Genomic DNA, 21933 nt, shown 5'->3' with positions numbered 1-21933 from the left:
GACAATCTGCTTCTTGGGCCCCAGCTCTGGGAGGCGGTGGTAGGTGGTGGGTGTGAGTGACCCACCGAGCTTAATTTGATGGCCCTTTGGAGGCGAGATAGGACGTTCCTTTAGCCCAGTGGGCTCTTCATCTATCCATGCATGCATCTGCCCTTCTATTCATCAATCCAACTGTCCATTCATCCACCCATCCATTCCCCCATCTACCCATCTATTCACCCACCCATCTGTCAAGCCATTTGCCCATCCACCCAGTCACCCACACATTTATCTTTATCCACCCACCTTTGCACTCACCCACACACCCCTCCACTTGGCTACCATCCATCTCCATCCCAACCATCCATCCATCTCCTCTATCCCATCCATCCAACCATCCATCCACCCATCCATCCATCCATCCATCCAATGTTCACTGAGTCAGTACTGTGATTCCACTACTAAGAAAGACAGACACGGTCACCACTCTCAAGTGGCTTATAATTTGGCAAAGAGGAGACAGACCTTACACAACCAGTTGCCCAATTAATCATCTAGCTGACAACTGAGATAAGTGCTATGAAGGAAAAACACAGGATCTGCAAGGACATGTAGCTGGGGGCACTGACGAGACTGGAGAAACAGAATCAGAGAAGCCTTTATGGAGGATGTAAAGGCTCATTACTGACTCATTCATTCATTTGTTCATTCGTTCAGGGCATTTAGGAATTAACAAGGTCCTTTCACCCGTGGAAGTGCCCTTCTAAGCCCGGCTCACAGCAGCAGAGGAAGACTGAGACGTGTGCTAGGCCTGGCCACGTATGTGGGCTTCAACCACCACTGGATGTGGCCCCTGCCCCTGGATCTGGGGTGACGGTGTCTTGTCCAACCCCACCCACTAGTTCTAATCCAGCTGTGGGAAGACGTAGTGGTACCGGGAGAAGAACGGGAGAGAGGCAAACAGACTAAGGCTTGGAGAGACTGCCAGCAAGGAAGAAGAAAAGCTTTCACCTTGACATCCTGTTCAAAGAATTGCTGCTACCAAAAAGGAAATACAGATGCTCTGAAGCATATGAGAAGATGCTCGTCTGCTCTCATAATTAGGCAAATGCAAATGAAAACTGCACCAAGATAGTGTTTGTCACCTGTCAGATTGGCGACGCTCAAAAAAGGCTTCATAACACGGTATGTTGGTGAGGGAGGAGAGCCAAGAGGGTGCGTCATGCTCCACACTGGGGTTGCAAACGGATACACTCTTTATGGAGGGCGATTTAGCAACATCTGTCAGAACTGCATACCCTCTGACCCAGTAATTCCACCACTAGGAATCTATCCTACTAAGAGCTTGCACACATGTGAAATGGTATACGTGCCAATGAGAGCTAATATTTATGGAACCCTGACCACGCACCAGGCGTGGTTCTAAATGCTTCACCTGAATTAACTCATTTAATCAACACGATGAGTCCAGGTAGGTGCTATAGATCTCCCTATTCCTGATCTCTCATAACAGCCATATTTGTCATAACAAAAGATTATGAACTGCTAAATGCCCATCAATAGGAGAATGGTTAAACAAATTATGGTCTATCCATAAAATAGGATGTTACACAAATAAGGAACAATCTCTTCAGGCAGAGTTTCAAGTCAAAAAGAAAAGATGCAGAATGCAGCTTGGGTAGCATGTGCCACAACTTATGTCTTTTTGGAAAAGATATGTTTGTGTATATGTGTGTGTCTATATATTTAAATTCTGCAAAGCATCTCTGGGAAGATATAAAGGAAACTTTCCCAGTTGCCCATGTGGGTATTTAGGGGCCTAGGGAGCTGGGGATAAGGGTAGGAACCCTGTCACCACTTCCCTTTTTGTATCTTTGAAATATTTTTTTAATGAACTTTTTATTTTGGAATAATTTTAGACTTACAGAAAAGTTGCAAAGGTAGTACAGACAATTCTTGTATGACCCCTCACCCAGTGTCAGTATCCCCTAGTATTATCCTCTTGCATCACCGTGGTACATTTGTCAAAGCTAAGAAATCCACATAGATGCGTGACCATGGACTAAACTCCAGACTTTCTTCAGATTTCATGAGGCTAGTTTTTCTCTCCTGTTCTCTCTGTTACAGGTCCCACACTGCATTTAGTCATCATGACTTCTTCATCTCCTTTTTGAATTTTTGAGTCAAGCAAATTTACTCTCAATTTAAAAATAAGTACAGTTCAAGATTAAAAACGAACCTCCTAAACACCCCCAAATAGCAAAACCAAAAAAATTCTGCTGATGCCGAAAGAGGACCCCACCTCCTGTCCTCCTACCCCTGGAAGGTGCGGGGGAGCCCTATGCTCTCCCATTCCTTCTAGTCTGCAGGCTACGCCTCCCCCGAAGTCTTCTCAGCCTCCAACTCGTCGCTCTCTGGCCTGGTCCCCTGGGACACTGCATGACTCTCTCTTACACAGCACTTATCACTGCCTGCCTTGTTTCATAGTTATTTATGTATGCATCTGTTTCCCCAAGGAGACCGTGTGTTCTAGAGAAGGGGACAGGGTCTATGTGCCCTCTGCCTGCCTCCCCTCCCCGGTATCTGATAGGATGCTTTGACTCATACACATTTGCTGAATTGACATCTTAGCCCCTTATGTGGGGAGGAGGGGGAGGGGGAGAGCAGGGAGGAGGCAAAGGGATACATTTAGGCAGTTAAAGGTAACTGACCAGTACTGACTACTATGGGTTGGTGACCCACAACTAATAATGAAAACAAACGGTAATAATAATTATAATGATACTAATAACTGTAATAATCGTAAGTTTTAGGGCTGAATAATTAAAATTTAGCTCTTTCCAGAGATGATCTCATTTAATCATAATAATAACTCTATAAAGTAGGCATTATTATGATACCCATTTTCTAAATGAAAACGACCAAGGCTCAGGGAGATGGACTGAGCCACTCGGGGTCCACTGCTGCTGAGATTCAAACTCAGGCTATTCTGACGCTATACCCTACTGAAATGTTCATTTTCTACGTTTTACCACTGAAATCAAAGCTCAGAGAGGTGAAGTAAACCTGCCCAAGGGCAGCCAGCTAGTAAGAGGCAGAACTGAGATTTGACCTTGGGTCTGAGGGACTCCAGGCTTGACTACACTGTCCCCAAAGACCCATCCAGAGCCCCAAGGGTTGGTCATTTGGTTTTGGTCAAGCGTCCCATGCAGGCACTTGGGACTTCTGCATGGGGCAGGGCCCTGCGGTCCCCCAACCTCCGTCTCCAACGGCCCCGCCCAGCCCTGCTCACCTGGCACATAAGGATCAGAGGCTCTCGGAACTCAGCCTGGCAGATAGCACAGATATCACCAGCTTCTGTGCACTGCTGCCCAGTGGCCCGGACTCCATAATTCTGTTTGATGGAAGGGAGAGAGACACAGACACAGCTGTGGTCGCTCGCTGGAGAGACACCCTCAGAAGCACAGCAAGGTCTGTTTCCGGCTCCTGGCTCCTGTGACCTCGGTCAGGACCATTGGAAGCCAACTCACCTGAGAGGTGCAGAGAAGCTTCAGGGCTTTCCTAACTCCACCCACGCGGCCACAAATGTCGAAAGACTGAAAGGAGAGCGAGGTGATGGCTGAAAAGTATCCAAGGATTGTTCAGGATCTCTCTCACCATTCCTGAACAACCACCATGGACCCTCCTCATCTGTGACTCCAGACATTTTCAGGGCACATCCTCCCATTTGAAACTCCTCATTCCCATCAGTTTTGCTTGGCTTTTGTCTTGCTGCCTTCCATCAGCAGTCTCCCCTGCCAGTGGGGCCAGGATAGCGAATATATGGCATGCCTACTGTCTTTTCCCCCTCCCAAGCCCCAGGCAGGCATTGCTAATTGATCACAGCACTCTTCTTCTGAGTCAGAGCATAATCGTTCTTCTCTGTCCAGCACTCCAGTCAGCCACTGCCAGCAGATCAGAATCAGTAGAGGCAACATAAGCCCCAGTGGTTGACAGTGCACGGGTTGCCTGGCTAGTCCTGCTTGGAGGAAGGAAAGGGAACACATGCATTCCTCCAGAATTCTCTAAAGCCTTAAATAGATAAGGGAAAAGAAAGAGGAGGATGTGTGTGTTGTTAGGGAGGAAAACCTGATTTGTACTAATGATGAGAAGAGAAGCACTGCATACTGATTTGCAGAGCTGAGGGCATGCAATTTAAGAGGAACAGAGAACAAATTCTGTAGCAGTGTTGTCGGTGGGTTGAGAGATCCAGACTTGGACGCTTGTTCTGTGATCACTAGCTGAGTGATGCTGGGCAAGTGACTTCTCTCTGAGCCTCAGTACCCTCGCCCATAATCTAGGAGTGATAATGGTATGTATTTTGAAGGGTTGCTGTGAAGAGGACAACATGAAATGATGGCATATGGTGAGGTTCATGGGCAAGAAATTAGGATGGCTGTAACCATAAAAATGAGTGAAGTACTGATATGTGCTGTGACGTGGAGGAACCTTAGAAATGACGCTAAGTGAAAGAAGCCAGACACCAAAGGTTCCATAGTGAATGATTCCATTTATATGAAATGTCCAGAAAAGCTAAATCCATAGGGTCTTCAGAAAGAAGACTAGTGGTGGCCAGGCACTGGTGGAGGAATGAAGAGTGATTGCTTCATGGGTACAGTTTCTTTTTGGGGTGATGAACGTGTCTTGGAACTAGACAGAGGTGGCAGTGGCACAACACTGAGAATCTGCTAAATGCCACTGAATTGTTCACTGTAAAATGGTTAGTGGTTAATTTTGCGTTGTGTGAATTTAATTTTTCAATTAAACAAAGAGATGAGGGTGTTATTCCAGGCTCCCCACTTGCCCTCGCTGCCAGGCCCAGCTAGTGAATGGGTCTTCCTCAGGCCAGCCCTCCAGCCTCCCCCAGGCCACCTCACCTTGCAGAGGCTGTAGAGAACGATCAGGACCCCTCCGAGGAAGTAGCTGTTGGAGGCATCGTCACCCATGATGTATTTATACCACAGCTGGATGGGAACGAGTGATCGGAACAGCTGGCTCAACTCCTCGATGACCAGATAGAACTTTCCCTGCAACCACACAGAAAGCATCAATTATGATTAGCAGTAAAGACCCAAAGGACCCAGCTGGGGGGCCCCCCAGCCCGGGGAGTAATGACATTCCAGGTCACAGGCAGCCCATTAATCAGCTTTGTAAAGCACTCAGGCCTGCTTCTAATGGGCCTGCAATGTGGCCGGGGAAACACGGCCCCTGCCCGCTGCCCTCGCCCGCTGCCCACCAGCCCAGTAGATCAACACTCTGGGGATCGCATCTCAGGGAGGGAGAAACTGGACACCTTTGGCCGAGGGTTGGAGTGTGGGTCACTCCCTGGTGCCTGCTGTGGCTTTGGGGGCTCAAAGCCAATCATGGAGGCACAGTCCCTGGCCCTGCACTCGGATCACTGTCATCTCTAGGGGGCTGACCCAGGCATCGAGGGCGACTGCCCTCAGCGGCGTGGGCAGGGCGGACCACAGGATGCAGGAAGGACAGGCAGAGAAGAGGAGAGGGGGGAAGACGTGTTCTCGTTCCCAGCTGCCCCACCTACTGTCTCCAAGGAGGCAGGATCATATCTGGTGAAAGAACGTGGACTTGGGTTCTCAGACCTGGGGGACTCAGCACCTTATCCTGCTGCACGTTCGTGAGCCTCACTGTGCTCATCTACAGAATGGGAATCACAACCGCTACCTTCTAGGGTGGCTCTGAAGGTTAAAGGAAATAAACAGGAAAAGCATCTAGCGTTCTCTTTCTCTTCCTCTTTTGGCTTTTATTCAAGTCCCTCAAGCTTTCTGGGGCCTGTGCTATAAAATGGAGAAGAAAATAACCCACCCTGTCGTGTCTAATAAAGTTAAACAGACACCTGCTTAGGACTCAGTAATTCCACTCCCAGGTGTGCACCTGAGAGAAATGAAAACATATGTCCATCTGCAGGCGAATGTTCACAGCACCTTTATTCATAATATCTTCAAACTGGAAACAGCCCAAATGTCCATCAATGGAAGAATGGATAAACAAATTGTGGTATATTTATATAATAGGACATTACTCAGCAATAAAAAGGGAACAAATGTTTGCAATACACAGCAACATGAATGAATCTCAAACATTCTCTCCTGTCAAAGGAGACAGATACAAAAGAGTACATAGTGGGTAATTCTGATTAATATGAAGTCCTAGAATAGGTAACATAAAACTGCACTGAAGACTTCCCTGGTGGTGCAGTGGTTAAGAATCTGCCTGCCAATGCAGGGGACACGGGTTCGAGCCCTGGCCCGGAATGGTCCCACATGCCACGGAGCAACTAACCTGTGTGCCACAACTACTGAGCCTGCGCTCTAGAGCCCACGAACCACAACTACTGGGCCTGCGTGCCACAACTACTGAAGCCCGTGCGCCTAGAGCCCGTGCTCCACAACAAGAGAAGCCACGGCAATGAGAAACCTGCGCACCGCAACGAAGAGTAGCCCCTGCTCGCCCCAACTAGAGAAAGCCCACGCGCAGCAACGAAGATCCAACGCAGCCAAAAATAAAGTTAAAAAAATAAACTGCACTGATGGAAATAAGATCAGTGGTTGTCTGAGGAATGACTGCAAGGGGGCGTCAAGGAATTTTGGGGGATGAAAGAAACTGTAGATTGTATATGTAAATTTTGTATTTTATATAGTGATGGGGGTGGTGGTTACACGTAGGTATACATTTGCCAAAACTCACTGAAACGTGTGCTTCAAATCTATGCATTTTCTTGTACAGATATACAATGTTATACACCTCAATAAAGTTGATTGAAACAAATAAACAAACATAGAAACAAATAGTACCGCCCCAAGCATACACAGCCTTAAAGATGTGAATAATCTTGGCTCCAGCAATTCTACTTCTAGGAATTTATCCTAATAATCAGGGATATGTGCTAATAGATATGCCAGTAGGAATGGCCACTGCAGCATTCTCTGAAACAGTACAAACAAAAACACGTAACAACTAAATGTGCAAAAAGAGGGTCTGGTTATGGTAGGGATCGATGATGCAAAGCCATACAGCCAATCAAATATCATCCTGAAAAGGAGTGACTTTGCAGTGAAGAGATCCACTACATACTGCCTTAACCAAGTGATCAAGGTTAACATCCCCAGTAATAAGTCATATTGAAGCCTAAACCCCTGATAAGATGCCCTGGGAACAATACAGCATCATCCTGTGTATTCTGGTCAAAAACTTACAAGCTCAATTGAATCATAAAAAACAAGACAAAGCCAAACTAAGGAACATTCTACAAAATAACTGCCCAGCATTCTTCAAAAGTGTGAAGGTCATGAAAGACAAAGAAAAGACCAAGGAATTGTTACGTTAGAGAGGACTAAGGAGACATGACAAATAAATGCAACGTGGGATCTTAGATTCGATCCTAGACCAGGAAAAAGACATTTGTGGAACAACTGGCAAAATGTGATAAGGTCTGTAGTTTAGTTAATAATAACGGTACCAATGTGAATTTCCTGGCTTTGCTAATTGCACTATGGTTCTATTAGATGTTAATATTAGGGGAAGTTGGGTGATGGATATATGGGAACTCTCTGTATTATTTTTGCAACTTTTCTCTAAGTCTAAAATTATTTCAAAAGAAAAAGTTAGAAAAGAAATCATCCTGGTGAAGGATATCTATTAATGCAGGGAAGTGCTCATATTATAGTTCCAAGTGGAAAAGATACAGAATGCAGAGACTACTCGTTTTCGTTGTGGTTTTCTGCCTTTTCCTTTTTTTTTTTTTTTTTTGTGCTGAGCATAGTGCTTAAACTAGAGGGAGAAAAAAGTTATAAAAATGCATTGTGGGGCTTCCCTGGTGACGCAGTGATTGGGAGTCTGCCTGCCAATGCAGGGGACGCGGGTTCGAGCCCTGGCCCGGGAAGGTCCCACATGCCGCGGAGCAACTGGGCCCGTGCGCCACAACTACTGAGCCTGCACTCAAGAGCCCGCAAGCCACAACTACTGAGCCCACGTGCCACAGCTACTGAGGCCTGCGTGCCTGGAGCCCGTGCTCCGCAGCAGGAGAGGCCGCCGCAATGAGCAGCCTGCGCACCGCAGTGAAGAGTAGCCCCCACTCGCCGCCACTGGAGAGAGCTCACGTGCAGCAACGAAGACCAAACGCAGCCAAAAAAAAAAAAAACCCAAATAAATAAATTTATAAAACAAAAAAAAGTGTCGTGTATCCATCAAATGGATGATGTACAGAATGTGGACAGAGACTTTATATCTACCCCATTATATTCTGTCTTGATGGGCTGAGCACAGGTCGCTTGGAAGAGGACTCATTGAGGCAGCTGTATCCACATCTTCTAAGGACCAAGGAAAGGCATCCAGTCATCCACTCACCCCAGTATCTGACCTTGCAGAACTGGAATGTCACCCGAGACCTGCTGAATCAGAATCTGCAATTTAACAAGGTTCCCAGGTGATGTGTGTGCACGTTCAAGTTTGAGGAGCACTATTTCAATGGATAAGTGGAACAAGGGCAGTGAAGTAATATGGGCAGGATGAGGAAAGAAAGGTATTCCAGCAGCCCAGAGGTGATGGAAAGGATGGTCAATCTTTGGCCATCTTGCTGGGCAGCCTCCTGCTTTGTCCTCCTGGCCTCATGGTGGTTGAGGCCATGACCACCTCATGAAAGGTCCTATGTCCCTGTGTCTCTTGAAACCCCTGCATGCTGGCATCTGGTTGACTCTGGAGACAGACCCTGCTGTCCCCTCTCAGGCTAATCTTGCACAACCAGCCTGGCTTGGTGGTTAAGAGTGTAGCTCGGGAACCAGACAGGCTGGTGTCAGATCCTGTTGCCAACCACCTTGCTATTACTGATCCTTGGTCACTGTCTTTGGATCCCCCAGTTCTCAGGCTCCACTAGCTGCAGGCTGGTCTCCTGGTCCAGACCCCAAGCTTCCCACTCACCTAACACGTGGGTCTGGAACAGAGGTCAGCAATCTTCTGCAAAGGGCCAGGTAGTGAATACTTTGGCTTTGAGGTCATACAGCCTCTGTCACCACCATTCCCCTCAGCTATCGACAGTAGGGAAACATATAGGCATGGCTGTGTTCCAATAAAACTTTACTTACAAACACAGATGCTGCGAGGCATATTTGATCTGCAGCTTGCGGTTTAACAACCCCTGGTCTATAACATCAGAACCTAGATAAGTCAAGTCATGATGGGGACTCCAATACATCCCCAGAATTTCAGAGAAGGCTCAGGGACCAGCTTCTTGGCCCTTCTTTCAGGTGCTCTGCTATGTAGACCAAGCTCTTCCTCTGTAGATGGACTAGTAGTCCCCTACTCTTTGCCGAGCTAACACCTGTTCATCTTCTGGGTCTCAGCTAACTGTCACCTCCTATAAGAAGCCTTCCCCAACTCCTTAATTAAATTAAGGGCTCCTGTTACACCCTTTAAATCACCTTAGAGCACTTCTCACAATATTAAAAAAAGTACTTCAGTATCTCTCTCTCCCACTGGACCGTAAGCCCCATTAGCATGAAGACAATTTGGTTCCTGGTCATATTCCCAGCACGCAGCACACAGCAGGTGCTTATTTAAGAGCTAGAGACCTCAGAAGCCTAAGATTTTCCACCCTTATTACTCGGGTCAACATCTAGAGTTTGCTGATGGAGAAGGAGAGTTGGAACATGGAAGAGAGTACTTCTCTTCATAGGCAAGCCCTGATGTCACAGAAGATAAAATAAAGGGAGAGAGGTCTAAAGGCAGCAATTAGCTGCTGGGGGGCCGGCCACTTGGAGAGGAGGTAAAACCACTGGGGAAAACCGGGCATATCCCAGTGAAACCATCTCTCTCTAATTAAGCAGTTTTATAATTCCAGGTTGCTTAAGCAGGTTATTTCTGACGACCACCGAACGGAACATGTGGTTTCTCCGGGGTGTCAGACAACAAGGAAAGCGATCAGATTATGACCTGTCTGCCCTCCCTGCCACCCGTAAAAGGGGAACAGTAGCAATTGCTGCAGAACTTAGGCACAGAGAGCTCGCTGCTGGGATTCTGATAAAGGGGGTTGGGAGCAGTCAAGGAGGGGAAGGCAGGTTCTGTTCTGACTTTTACTGTGAGGATGGGGGAGGGACCAAAAGTGAAGTGGGAAGCAAGGAAACGACAGAGGGCTGACTGGAAGGGAGTGGGAAATGATGGCGAGCAGGATGCTGAAAGCCGAAGAAAGGAACAGGTTAGGAGACTTTCGAAGAACGCACCTACCTGGGAAAGGTGATGTGAAGGATCATGGGGATGAAGAGGAAGGGGAGGGAGACATAATCAGAGCTGTTAGCAGCGTAAATGTACAAAGGTATAAAGAATGGATAAACAGGGATAAAAGTTTTTTTCTGCATCAAAATTAATAATAAATATTTATACGGCTTTACCTGTTTATAAATCTCTTTCATACACATTTTCTCACCTACAGAAGTAGGACAGCACAGCAGTTAAGGGCATGGGAATTGGGCCTCCAAAGTCAAATCCGCTACCTACTAAATTGGTTGATTTTGGACAACAATTTAACTTCTCAGAGCCTCAGTTTCCTCATCTGTAAATGGGGTTGAAAACACATACACACACACACACACACACACACAGAGACACACACACACAGTGGTGTGCTGGCAAATCAGTTCTCCAGAAAACAACCAAAAAAAAAAAATGGCCCTGATATGTGTGCTTCCAATTTCTGAGGTCTAAGTACTCCCACAGGGCCAATTTCAAGCTTCCTAGGGTTTTAACGACTGCTTGCAAATTTCCTGAAAATGTAACCATTGGCTTTCACAAGCCCACACAAACTTGCTCCAACAGGCCAAGGTGATTGTGAGGATTGAGTGAGCAAATGCACCTAAAACATAGGTACCCAGGAAGGGCCCAGGGCATGATAAGAGCTAGTAAAGAACCTCATGATGATCTGGGGATGTGGGCATTATTACTGTCACTCACGTTCTTTTAGAGACAGGACACCTCAGGTTCAAAAGAACTAAGGAATGAACGAGAATGAGGCAGAGGTGCTATCTGGGACTCCCAGGCCCAGGCTGCATGAGACCTGGCAGCTGTCACTGCCTCCTTCTTGCTTGCCCTTCCTCCCCTTCCTTCCTCCTTTCTCACGTTGTGAGAAACCCAAGGGACAAGGGGAGACCACGTGCAGAGGCCAGGTGCAGAGGGAGAGGTTCTGAGCAACACTACACAGGGGAGAAGCAAGGAACCCAGCCAACAGGGAGAACCGAGGCCCCAGATATAGGACCTGAGCAAGTCTTCCCACCCATGTCAGCTGAGGCATTAGACCTGGGAGTAAAAAAGTCATTGTGGATGGTCCAGCCTCAGTGGACATCACATGGAGACCAGCTGTCCCCAGTGTACCCTGGCTGAACTCCTGACCCACAGAATCATGGGAAATAATAAAATGGTGGCTGTTTTAAGCCAAAAGAAAGAAAAAAAGAGAAAAATGAACTAAAGTACTCATCTAAGGAGGTGATGGTGATGTTTGCCAGTGCTTCTTAAGGCTGGCTTGTTGGGTCAGCACTCCAAGATTCTGTGCCAAAAAGCCAGCCACACTGCCATGAGGAGAGCGATATCTGTGCTTCTTTCTAGAATGTTCTTTGAAGAACACAAATCTGATCATTGCGGACCCCTGCTTATTACCCTAGGCCAGGGGGCCTTTGGGAGGTAATCAGGTTATAAGGGTGGAGCCCACATGAATGGGATTAGTGCCCTTATAAGAAGAGACATGAGAGCATCCTCCCTCCTTCCATGTCTGTCTGTCTGTCTGTCTCTCCCAAACCCCTGCAATCATTCTTGACTCTCCTTTCTCTCAGAACCAACATCCAATTCATCTACAAATTCTGCTGGAAACAGCTCCCTAACAACTTCTGTTGTTGTCCCCCTGTGATTTATTCCTGACACGGTATCCAAAATGAGCTTCTCAAAATACAAGGCAGAACAAATCATCCCAGGGCTCAAACCTGCCAATGTCTTCTATCTCCCTCAGAGTGACATCTGAAACTCTCACCCTATCTTCCAGATCCTATAAGATCTGCCCCCTGCCCACATGTCTGATGTGCCTGATTCTCAAACAAACAAACAAACAAACAAAAAAACCAAGCACAATTCTACCTCAGGGTCTTTGCACTTGCTCCTCCCTCTTCCTGGAGCACTCTTCCTCCTGATGTCTGCCAGCTGGCTCCCTCACTTCCCTTGGGTCTTGGCACGCATGTCATCTCATCAGAAAGGATCACTGAACAATGTACATAAAATAGCACCCCTGCACTTCCTACTTCCCCCCATCCTCCCCATCCTCTGTATTCAGCTTTCATTTTTCTTTTTTGCACTCACCCCCAACACGGACTATATTTCTTTGTTATGCTCCTGAAATACAGGGGCTCTGTGTCTTTTTGGCATTACCATTTCTGTTTGCAGAATCTAGGGAGTGCTTGGCACCAACCAGGGTGCTCAGCCGAGTGAATAAGTGGGCCTCAGTGTCTTCATCTATAGACTTCAGGTAATAATAGTATGTCCCTCAAAGAGTTTTGATGTTAATAACAGCAAATACATACACTGAAGGCTTATTACTTGCCAAGTGCTGTTCTAAGCACTTTGTATTAATTTAACCCTCACAACAACCTATGAGATAGGAGCTATCATCATCCCCATTTTACAGAAGAGTAAACTGAGGCACAGGGAGGTTAAGTCACTTGCTCAAAGTCACACAGCTGGTAGGTGGCAGAGATAGAATTTGAATCCAGGCAGGCTGGTTCCAGAGGCCACTTTATAAATCCTCTCTCATCAGAGAAATAACGTGTAAAGATCTTAAAACAAGGTGTGACAATGTTCATTGCAGCACTATTTTTTTTTTTTATTGCAGCACTATTTACAATAGCCAGGACATGGAAGCAACCTAAGTGTCTGTCGACAGATGAATGGATAAAGAAGACATGGCACATATATACAATGGAATATTACTCAGCCATAAAAAGAAATGAAATTGAGTTATTTGTAGTGAGGTGGATGGATCTAGAGTCTGTCATACAGATTGAAATAAGTCAGAAAGAGAAAAACAAATACCGTATGCTAACACATATATATGGAATCTAAAAAAACAAAACAAACAAACAAAAAAAGGGTTCTGAAGAACCTAGGGGCAGGACAAGAATAAAGACGCAGACGTAGAGAATGGACTTGAGGATGGGGGAGGGGGAAGGGTAAGCTGGGACGAAATGAGAGTGACATTGACATATGTACACTACCAAATGTAAAACAGATAGCTAGTGGGAAGGGGCCGCACAGCACAGGGAGACTAGATCAGTGCTTTGTGACCACCTAGAGGGGTGGGATAAGGAGGGTGGGAGGGAGACTCAATAGGGAGGGGATATGGGGATATATGTATACATATAGCTGATTCACTTTGTTATACAGCAGAAACTAACACAACAATGTAAAGCAATTATACTCCAATAAAGATGTTAAAAAATAAATAAATAAAAAATAAAGAAAAGGAGAAAGAAAAAACAAGGTGTGACATACCATACTATTAAATGTTGGCTATTATTATTATCACTACTACTTGCTGCCTGTTAAAGGAAGCTCATTTTGGACTAAGGGCTAAGGAGAGATAAGTCATAGCCATCCTGGGTGCTGACTGTCCCATAAGGTAAGTCTCTTGGGTGGGTCTGATGTGTGGATGGCTGGTGATGTTTGCCAGTGCTTCTTAAGGCTGGCTTGTTGGGTTAGCACTCCAAGACCCTGTGCCAAAAAGCCAGCCGCACTGCCACGAGGAGAGCGATACCTGTGCTTCTTTCTAGAATGTTCTTTGAAGAATACAAATCTGATCATTGCGGACCCCTGCTTATAACCCTCCCTGGCTCCCCACTACCCCCAGGACAAAGGCTAAACTACTCACCAAGGCCTCTCGACCTGGCCGTCTACAGTGGAGCCATAGGGCACTATGGAGGCTCCATGCATTTGCCACATTCTGGGGAAAATTCGTCACCTTGATCGTGACTACTACATAGGGATACTGTAAGCATCCAACTAAATCAGCATTTCTCCAAGTGTGGTCCAGGACCCTGAGGGTCCCCAAAACCCTTCCAGAAGGTCTGTGAAGTCAAAACTATTTTCATCATAATTCTCAGACATTAAGTGACATTTTTATTCTCTACCAAGTATACAGTTGAGTTTTTCCTGAGGCTATATGACATGATTTGCAACAAATGAGAATGCAAGTATCTTCTATCAAGCCAGATATTAATTTATGAAAATATAAAAACAAGTCCCTTTTCTCATTAATTAAAAAATAGTTATGTCTCTTTAAAATGTTATTTATTTTAACACATAATGGGTTGATTATTATTTTAAGTTAATTAGTGAGTACTGTAAAAAGTTCTTGGTTTTAATTTCAATTGTGGTGAATTGATTTTAATTTCTATTATGGTTACAAGGGTCATAGCAATAACCCACGTAAGCAAGTTCTTTAGGGTCTTCAATGCTTTCTAAAAGTGTAAAGAGGCCCTAAGTCTAAAATGTTTGCGAATCCCTGAGAAGCATGTGGAATAGAGTAAGTATTCAATAATTTTGACTATTATTATTTTTAAGAAAGCTTTTTTTTTTTTCTTTTTTTGCGGTACGCGGGCCTCTCACTGTTGTAGCCTATCCCGTTGCGGAGCACAGGCTCCGGACACGCAGGCTCAGCAGCCACGGCTCACGAGCCTAGCTGCTCCGCAGCATGTGGGATCATTCCCGGACTGGGGCACCAACCCGTGTCCCCTGCATCAGCAGGCGGACTCTCAACCACTGTGCCACCAGGGAAGCCCGAAAGCATTTTATTTTTAAAAATTTATTTTTATTTTAAAAAATTTTTATTTTGTGTTGAAGCATAGTTGATTAACAATGTTGTGTTAATTTCAGGTGTATAGTTTCAGGTGTATAGTAAAGTGATTCAGTTATACATATATATGTATCTATTTTTTAAAATTCTTTTCCCATTTAGGTTATTACAGAATATCAAGCAGTGTTCTGTGCTACTCAGTAGGTCCTTGTTGGTTATCTATTTTATATTATTATTATTATCTATTTCTTTGATAGGCTGTGAGCTTCATGAATGCAGAGAACCATATCCTGTTCACCATCTTTCCCCTATGCTTAGTCAGGGTGTGTCCCTAGTTGCTGTCAGCTTACATTCTTTCTCTCCTTCTTCCTTAGCACTAGAGTCCTCAATATTTTAGCTGGATGATATCTTAAACAAAGACTACATCTCCCAGCTTCTCTTGCAACCAGGTGCCATTCTAGTGGCACTTCAGTGGCACTAAGCTATAGTAGAAGTGTCATGTGACAACTTCAGAGAAACTTTCACCTTATTCTTCCCCCATCCTCCTTCCTGCTATCTGGAACTTAGATGTGATGGCTAGTGCTCTAGCTGCCATCTTGGACTATGAGGAGGAGTCCCACACCCTAGGATTGGTGAAGTAGTAACCTGGAAGGTGTCACACTACCAGGTTTGGACTGCTTACCTTTGGACTTTACATGGGAAGAAATAAACCCTTCTTAAATTTAAGCTATTATTATTTTTGCTGTTACTGGCTTATCCCAATTCTAACTAATACAAAGGATTTGGCACTGAGTAGGTGATCAAAAAATGTTTTTTGAGTGAATGAATGAACAAATGAACAGGTGGGCTAAATGACCTTGTAGTTCAAATAGCTAGGTTTTCCACAGGTGTGGCTCATAGAGAACCCTGATGCCAAAGGTGCTAGGAAGCAAGGGTCAGTGTATAAGGAAGGGTTTATAAAAAAGATGAGGCTAGGAGAGAGGAAAAGGGGCTGTCTAGTGAGTGCTGGGTTCAGCACAGAGCACCATGAGAAAGGCATGCAGTGTAGAAGAAAGGACGATGACTTGGCTCTTACTATGTGCTAGGCACCTACTCTCTGCACAATACTGTGAGGTAGGTGCTATTAATGCTCCCATTTCACAGATAAGGAAAGAGAGGAGAGGATAGCCCCAGGGGACACAGCTAATAGAAAGTTCTGTACACCTCTACCTGGTAGGAAAGATGGCCACTAGTAGCCCCAAGCCAACACTCTCACAGCTTAACTCCAACAGAGGGGGGGGGGGCCTTGTTTCTCCCGGGGGAGGGGGGGCGGGGGGGCATTTGCCAACCAGGACAGCGAGCCTTGGATGGATTGGTCAGATGGGGCAGGGGGTGGGCGGGGCGCCGTGACTGACAGCCGCATCAGGAGAGGGAGAGGCGGTTCCCCACAGAGAGGGGGTGTCAGGAAAAGAGGCCGGAAAGCTTCTCCGAGTTAAGGCTAGCACTGGGCCAAAGGGACTCCTCATTGCAGAGCCCTCCCCTAATGTGGGGAAAATAAGCAGGAACTGCGTCCAGCCTCCCGGGTGCTTTCCCTCATTTGCTTTTCTTGCCCTGGACCGCTGGTTAGCTCCCGGCCGCCACAGGGGACAGGGCCACGCTTCCGAAATGGGCGGGCTGGGCCCGCGCAAAGAGCTGAAAACAAAGACTTCTTTTCTTGGGAAGGCGGCCTGCAGGTCTGTTATGACTGCAGGCTGCACGGGGGACCGCGGCTGAAAGAGCTCTTCAGAACAGAACAGCCGCAACATCGACCCGCTGAGGAGCAGAAGGGCCCGTCTAGGACTTCTCAGACTTGAGAAGGCTTGGCGGGTGGGGAAGAGCTTGGTAACTGACCTCAGAACAACGGCCAGGAGTGCTGGGGGCAACAGGTGTTGAGGGCACTGGGACTAGAAGAAAGGCTAGAGAGAAATGCAGGGGGTGGGGGAGGAGAGGGACACCGGAGAGGAACTAGGGGATGTGGGCAAAAGAAGAGAGGGGAGAAATGACAGAGCTAGAGGACAGAAGGAAAAGGGCACCCAGGAGTGAGAGACCAGGCAAAGAGGGGGCCAAGGAGGAGAAAGTAATCTCATTATTAAGCACCTACCATGGGCCAGGAATTGTGCATCAAATGCTCCCCTGGTGGGGTAGTTATGACCCAGTCCCATTTCTCAGATGAGAAAGCTCAACATAGGCACAGGAGGCAGGAATAAATCGTGGGAGACTGAGCTAATGAGATAAGTACAAGGGGAAAGAGACAAGAAACTAGCAGCAAAAGAGAAGAACTAGGGCCAGTTAACAGGTGAGAAAACAGGCTCTAAGAGGTTGCCCAAGTGCTAGACAGGGGTAGAGCCAGGTTTAAATCCAGTTGGACTTCCTATCTCGCGCCATTTCGTGCTTTGAGTGCTATGAGGAGCGAAGAAAAGGAGACTCTAGGAGGAGTTAAAGTGAGACGTGGGGAGAGAGAAAGAAAAGATACAAGGTGTGTGGGAGGGTGGAGAATTGAAGAGGGAGGATAAGATTCAGGATAATGGGCACCTTGGCAGGGGTACTGACCAGAGGGGAAACGAAGGAGCCTTTCGGGTGCTGGAAATGTTTTATATCTGTGCTGCCCAATACAGTACAGATAGTACTGTGGTAGTCACATGTGTCTATTGAGCACTTCAAATGTGGTTAAATCTGCACTGAGATGTACTGAAAGTATGGAATACACAGGAAATTTCAAAGTCTTAGAAAAACAACGAAAAGGTAAAATAGCTCATTAAAATTTTTTATATTGATGACATGTTTAAATGATAATAGTTTGGACATTCTGGGATAAATAAAATATATTATTAGAATTAATGTTACTTGTTCCTTTTTGCTTGCTTAATGTGACTACTTGAAAACTGTAAATTGCTTATGTGGCTCGTATTATATTTCTATTGGAGAGCGCTGGTGATATCGACACATATGGATATACATGTACATATTTTACATATGTATACATACATATGTAAAAACTCATCGAGCTTGTATACTTATAATTAGATCACTTTACAATATGCAATTTATGCCTCAATAAATAAAAAAGGAAAGAAGAGTGAGCCAGGTTGGGTACAGGCTGAGAGCGCGGCAGGTGGGGGGCGGGGTCGGAGGGGGCGGGGCCAGAGGCAGGCGGCCGCACGTTACCTGGCAACGGGCACTGCAGGTGACGTCACCGGCCAGCGGCCCGTCAGTCCCTCTCCGGGTTGGGCGGGCGGGCCGGGCCTCCTGCCTCCTCCTCCCCCTGGCCCCGATGAGATCACCGCAACGGGCGGCAGGCTGTCCCCGCGCTACCAACAAATCGACTCCTCGGCGAAAGCCAGCATCTCATGATCTCATGGTCCCGCGGGACGGCGCCGGGCGATGAGGTCACAGCCCCGCGACCCGGGCCCGCCCGGGTCTGCGCACCGGCTCCGGGCCGGGACCTCTGGGCGCCCAGCATCACTACCAAGCAAGCCCCCAGCCCCCGGCTCTTCAGCCTTCAGGGACAAAGGAGGTGGCTGTTTGCGAAGGGCAAAGCTGCCCTCTCCACTCTTTTGCTGCATCTTGCCCCGCCCACTTTATTTGAACATTTCACCCCTTAGGCCACGTGTCTATCAGGGAGTGACTGCACCAGCTCTCCAGGACTTGAGGTCAGGCGCAGTGAGAGGCGATTTGCACGCATGATTTCACAGCCGCCCAGTGAAAGAAGTTCTATTCTTAGCTGTCTGACAGTCTAGGGAACTGAAGGCTCAGAGGGGTAAAGGCCCTGCCCCAGGTTACCCAGCTAGGAAAGGGTGGCTCTCCCTTTCTTCTCCCTTGCTGCACCCCAAACCTCTGCTCCTTTGTCCCAGTTCCTCCTTGCTCTGGTGGGAACAGTGATCATGGCCACGCTTGCTAGGTGTCCATGATGTGCTGGGCACTTTATATTAAAAGTCACTGTTCCACATGCCAAACCCACAGGAGAGGTATATTATGGACTAGTTTGTGGATGAGAACCAGAAGGCTTCGTCAGAGGGGTGAAATGACTTGTGGCAGAGCTAGGGTTGGATTCTACAGCACCGTCTTTGTATTACTGTATACCACATTCCCCAGCAAAAGATGAGCTTTCCTGTTGACAGTGGACAATATACCCTCTCACCTCTCTCCCTCCCTCCTGGGGTCAGCCATCAAAGGAAGTCAAAGAGGGGCCAGTGAGACCCTCTTAGAGGGCGTCCCAACTCCTTTGCCGGCAGCACGTTTTCCATCACCTACTGCTCAGTAACATAGCACCTCATTCAATCTCCAGCAATATTCACTGCCCAGGTCAACAGGGAGGGAGGGAGATGACATTTACCGAGTGGCTGAGCCAGGCACTGAGTCACGGCCATTACCAAGAGCAGAGCTGTGAGAGGGTCATTTCCAGCTTCATTCTGCAGATGACAAAACTGAATTTATTTGTTTTTTGAGTGAAGTTTTATTTTACCATTATTTTTTGGCCGTGCCGCACTGCTTGCAGGATCTTAGTTCCCCAGCCAGGGATCGAACCTGTGGCCCCTGCAGTGGAAGTGCAAAGTCCTAACCACTGGACTGCCATGGAATTCCCCTGAATTTATTTTAACTAAAGGCAGATAGATGGCAAGGAAGTACAAGTTTCAGCTCCAATATCATCTCCACAGAGAAAGGCCTTCCCATCTTCCTAAACGGGTCCTCCATGAATTCTGTGTTTATTTTATTCTTAGTGCTTATTACACTTTGTAGCTTTATGTTTGTGTGTTTGTTTAATGGTGATCTCCCCAACTCAATGAAAGCAGGGACCCTGTCTGTTTCATCCACCACTGCATCCCCACACCTGTGTAGTGCCTGTCATACAACAGACACTCAAGAAATGTTTTTAGAGTGGGTGCAAAGAACTATTAGCTCAGACTGGTGGGTAATGCTGATATTCAAACCAAGGCTCATTTGAGCATAAGGCGTGGGCTTATTTTGTACTTTCTAGGAAGTCCAAGCCTCTTTGTACATGTGCTTTATTCACAGCAAAGTCCCTTTGGTGCTCACTCACAGCCTATTAATTGTAAGTTTACTCACGGTACTGACAAGCTTGATGTTCTGGTTTCCCAGCCAGCAGTGTCCTTGCTTGGTAACAGAGAGGAGAGGGCAGGAGGAGGAAGTTGGTAGGAAATCAGGTGTGGAAGGGAGGAAGTTATACATGCTTATGCCTGCTCGGCTCTTTACTAATAGCTCAGCAAGGAAGGAGACATAAAAACTACAGAAAAGCAGACACAAGGAAAATGAGGGAGTGGTAACCACAAAACTCTGTGGTTTCTTATGTGCGAAGGGAGGAAAGGAGATGGATGGAACCCAGGGGGTAGGCACAGGGAGTTTCTAAGCCACAATTAATTTTCTGTTTTTTAAGCTGGATACATGAGTACTTATTGTTTACAGACACAGAACACATTGTTTCTTGTTATAAGAAAGAAATACTATGCACCGTGTTCTTTCATAGAACGGAAGATATATTTGAAGTGTGATGCATGTAGTATATTGTTTAAGAGATCTGTAATACTGCTCTTCTAAGCCTTAGAATCTAAGGTACTTTAAGCTGCATGAATCTCTGTGTTCTAAAGGTGAGTAAGATGAAGGCCATTCACAGAGTAGGAAGGAAGCTTGTTTCCCATACAGAAAATGTATATGTTTCTTACAAGCTAGGTGAACGAAGTTTTGTACAGATTGTTCTTTCAATGTATGGAACTTGTACACAGGATTTGGAGTAGCCAGTGAAATGTCTGAAAAACCTGCAAACCTACTTTTTCCAGAGTTTAACTGAAAGCTGTATGAAACTGTGTTCAAAGCCCAAATAAGAGTGAAAGCCTTTCAGACTGCATGGAAAGGCTTGTTTCCCATTTAGTAAATGTATGTGTCTCTCATAAGCTAGACGAAAGGAGTCGTGTGTGTGTGTGTGTGTGTGCGTATACACTTTACACATGTTATCTTAAAAAAAACCACAAGCAGAACATCTGCTTGCTTGCTTTTTAAACTGACTATAACAACCCCATAAGGCAGGGGGCAAATTAGTACCCCCAGTTTCCTAGAAGGTACAAAATAAACCCCAGCTTTATGCTCAAATGAACCTGGGTTTGCCCACTAGCCTGAACCACCAAATCTTGGGAGAAACTGAGGCTCGGTGTCAGAGAAGGTCGTCATTCTGCCTAAGGTCACAGAGCTAATAAGTGGCAGAGGTGGGATTTGAATCCAGGTCTGTCCGATGTCAGCATGGATGCTCTTACCCACCACTACATCCTACCTTCTGATAACTAGAGACTTGTTATTAAAGACCAGAGCCGGTGAAAACACCTGCTACCTTCTCCCTCCGACCTCCAATTTCCTACATTGGTCGTCTCTCTGCTCTTCTGGCTTCCATGCCAATGGCTGGGATTGGCCTCTGTGCTGTGGCCCCAGGGGCCAACTGACAGAGAGCCCTTGGGGCTGGGCTGAGGCCGCACAGGAGTCTCTAGGCTGTGAGGAGAAATCTGCCCCTCAACAGCAGCAGTCAGGCGCCCAACTTCATTGGCTCCGGTTCGCCTGATTTAAAGGCCTCCGCCCCATGAACAGGAAGGGGCCAGGCCACGTGTCCCAGCAACACGCATATCAGGAGCTTCCTTACAAACAGGGCCCTGCTCCTTGGGACCCAAAGAGGCCTAATTATAAGGTGTTGATGATTAAGCCCGAAGTGGCCTGGGACCCTGTTAGCTGCAGAAAGGCGGCCTCTTCCCTCTGTCCCAGTCCCAGGTGGATGGATGTGCTTATCTGTCCCCATGTCAGCTATAATCTTAGGCACAAATGCTCTGGGCCACAACTTCCCAAGCCTGCCTACCTCCTAAAGCACTGGGGGTTGGGTGCATGGGGAGAGGGAGGCCACGATGGGCAGAAGGTGCCTCCTTCCTGGTGGTCTAGAGATCATGACAGGAACTAGACAGACACGGGACCCAACTGCAGGTCTGTCCCTTTTCTGGGAGGGTGATTTTGCCCAAGTTACAGCGCCTCTCTAGGCCTCGGTTTTCTATAAAGTGCGGGAGGTGGTGCAG

At 46.7% G+C, this 21933-nt stretch overlaps 1 protein-coding gene across 5 annotated transcripts in view; it reads right to left on the bottom strand.

Annotated features, from left to right (window-relative positions):
* The window catches only part of RNFT2 (ring finger protein, transmembrane 2), a 66706-nt gene that overhangs the window by 10192 nt on the left and 34581 nt on the right, over positions 1–21933 (bottom strand). For all 5 annotated transcript variants that reach the window (XM_060311024.1, XM_030860421.2, XM_030860424.2 and 2 more), the window contains 3 exons: positions 4896–5045; positions 3510–3575; positions 3272–3373 (listed from right to left, as the gene is read on the bottom strand). In XM_060311024.1, the coding sequence (XP_060167007.1) occupies positions 3272–3373; positions 3510–3575; positions 4896–5045 (318 nt within the window). The remainder of the gene's footprint in view (positions 1–3271; positions 3374–3509; positions 3576–4895; positions 5046–21933) is intronic.

This window comes from Globicephala melas, chromosome 13 (assembly GCF_963455315.2).
Source record: "Globicephala melas chromosome 13, mGloMel1.2, whole genome shotgun sequence".
NCBI classification, from domain to species: domain Eukaryota; kingdom Metazoa; phylum Chordata; class Mammalia; order Artiodactyla; family Delphinidae; genus Globicephala; species Globicephala melas.
This window is presented reverse-complemented; position numbering and strand designations above follow the sequence as displayed.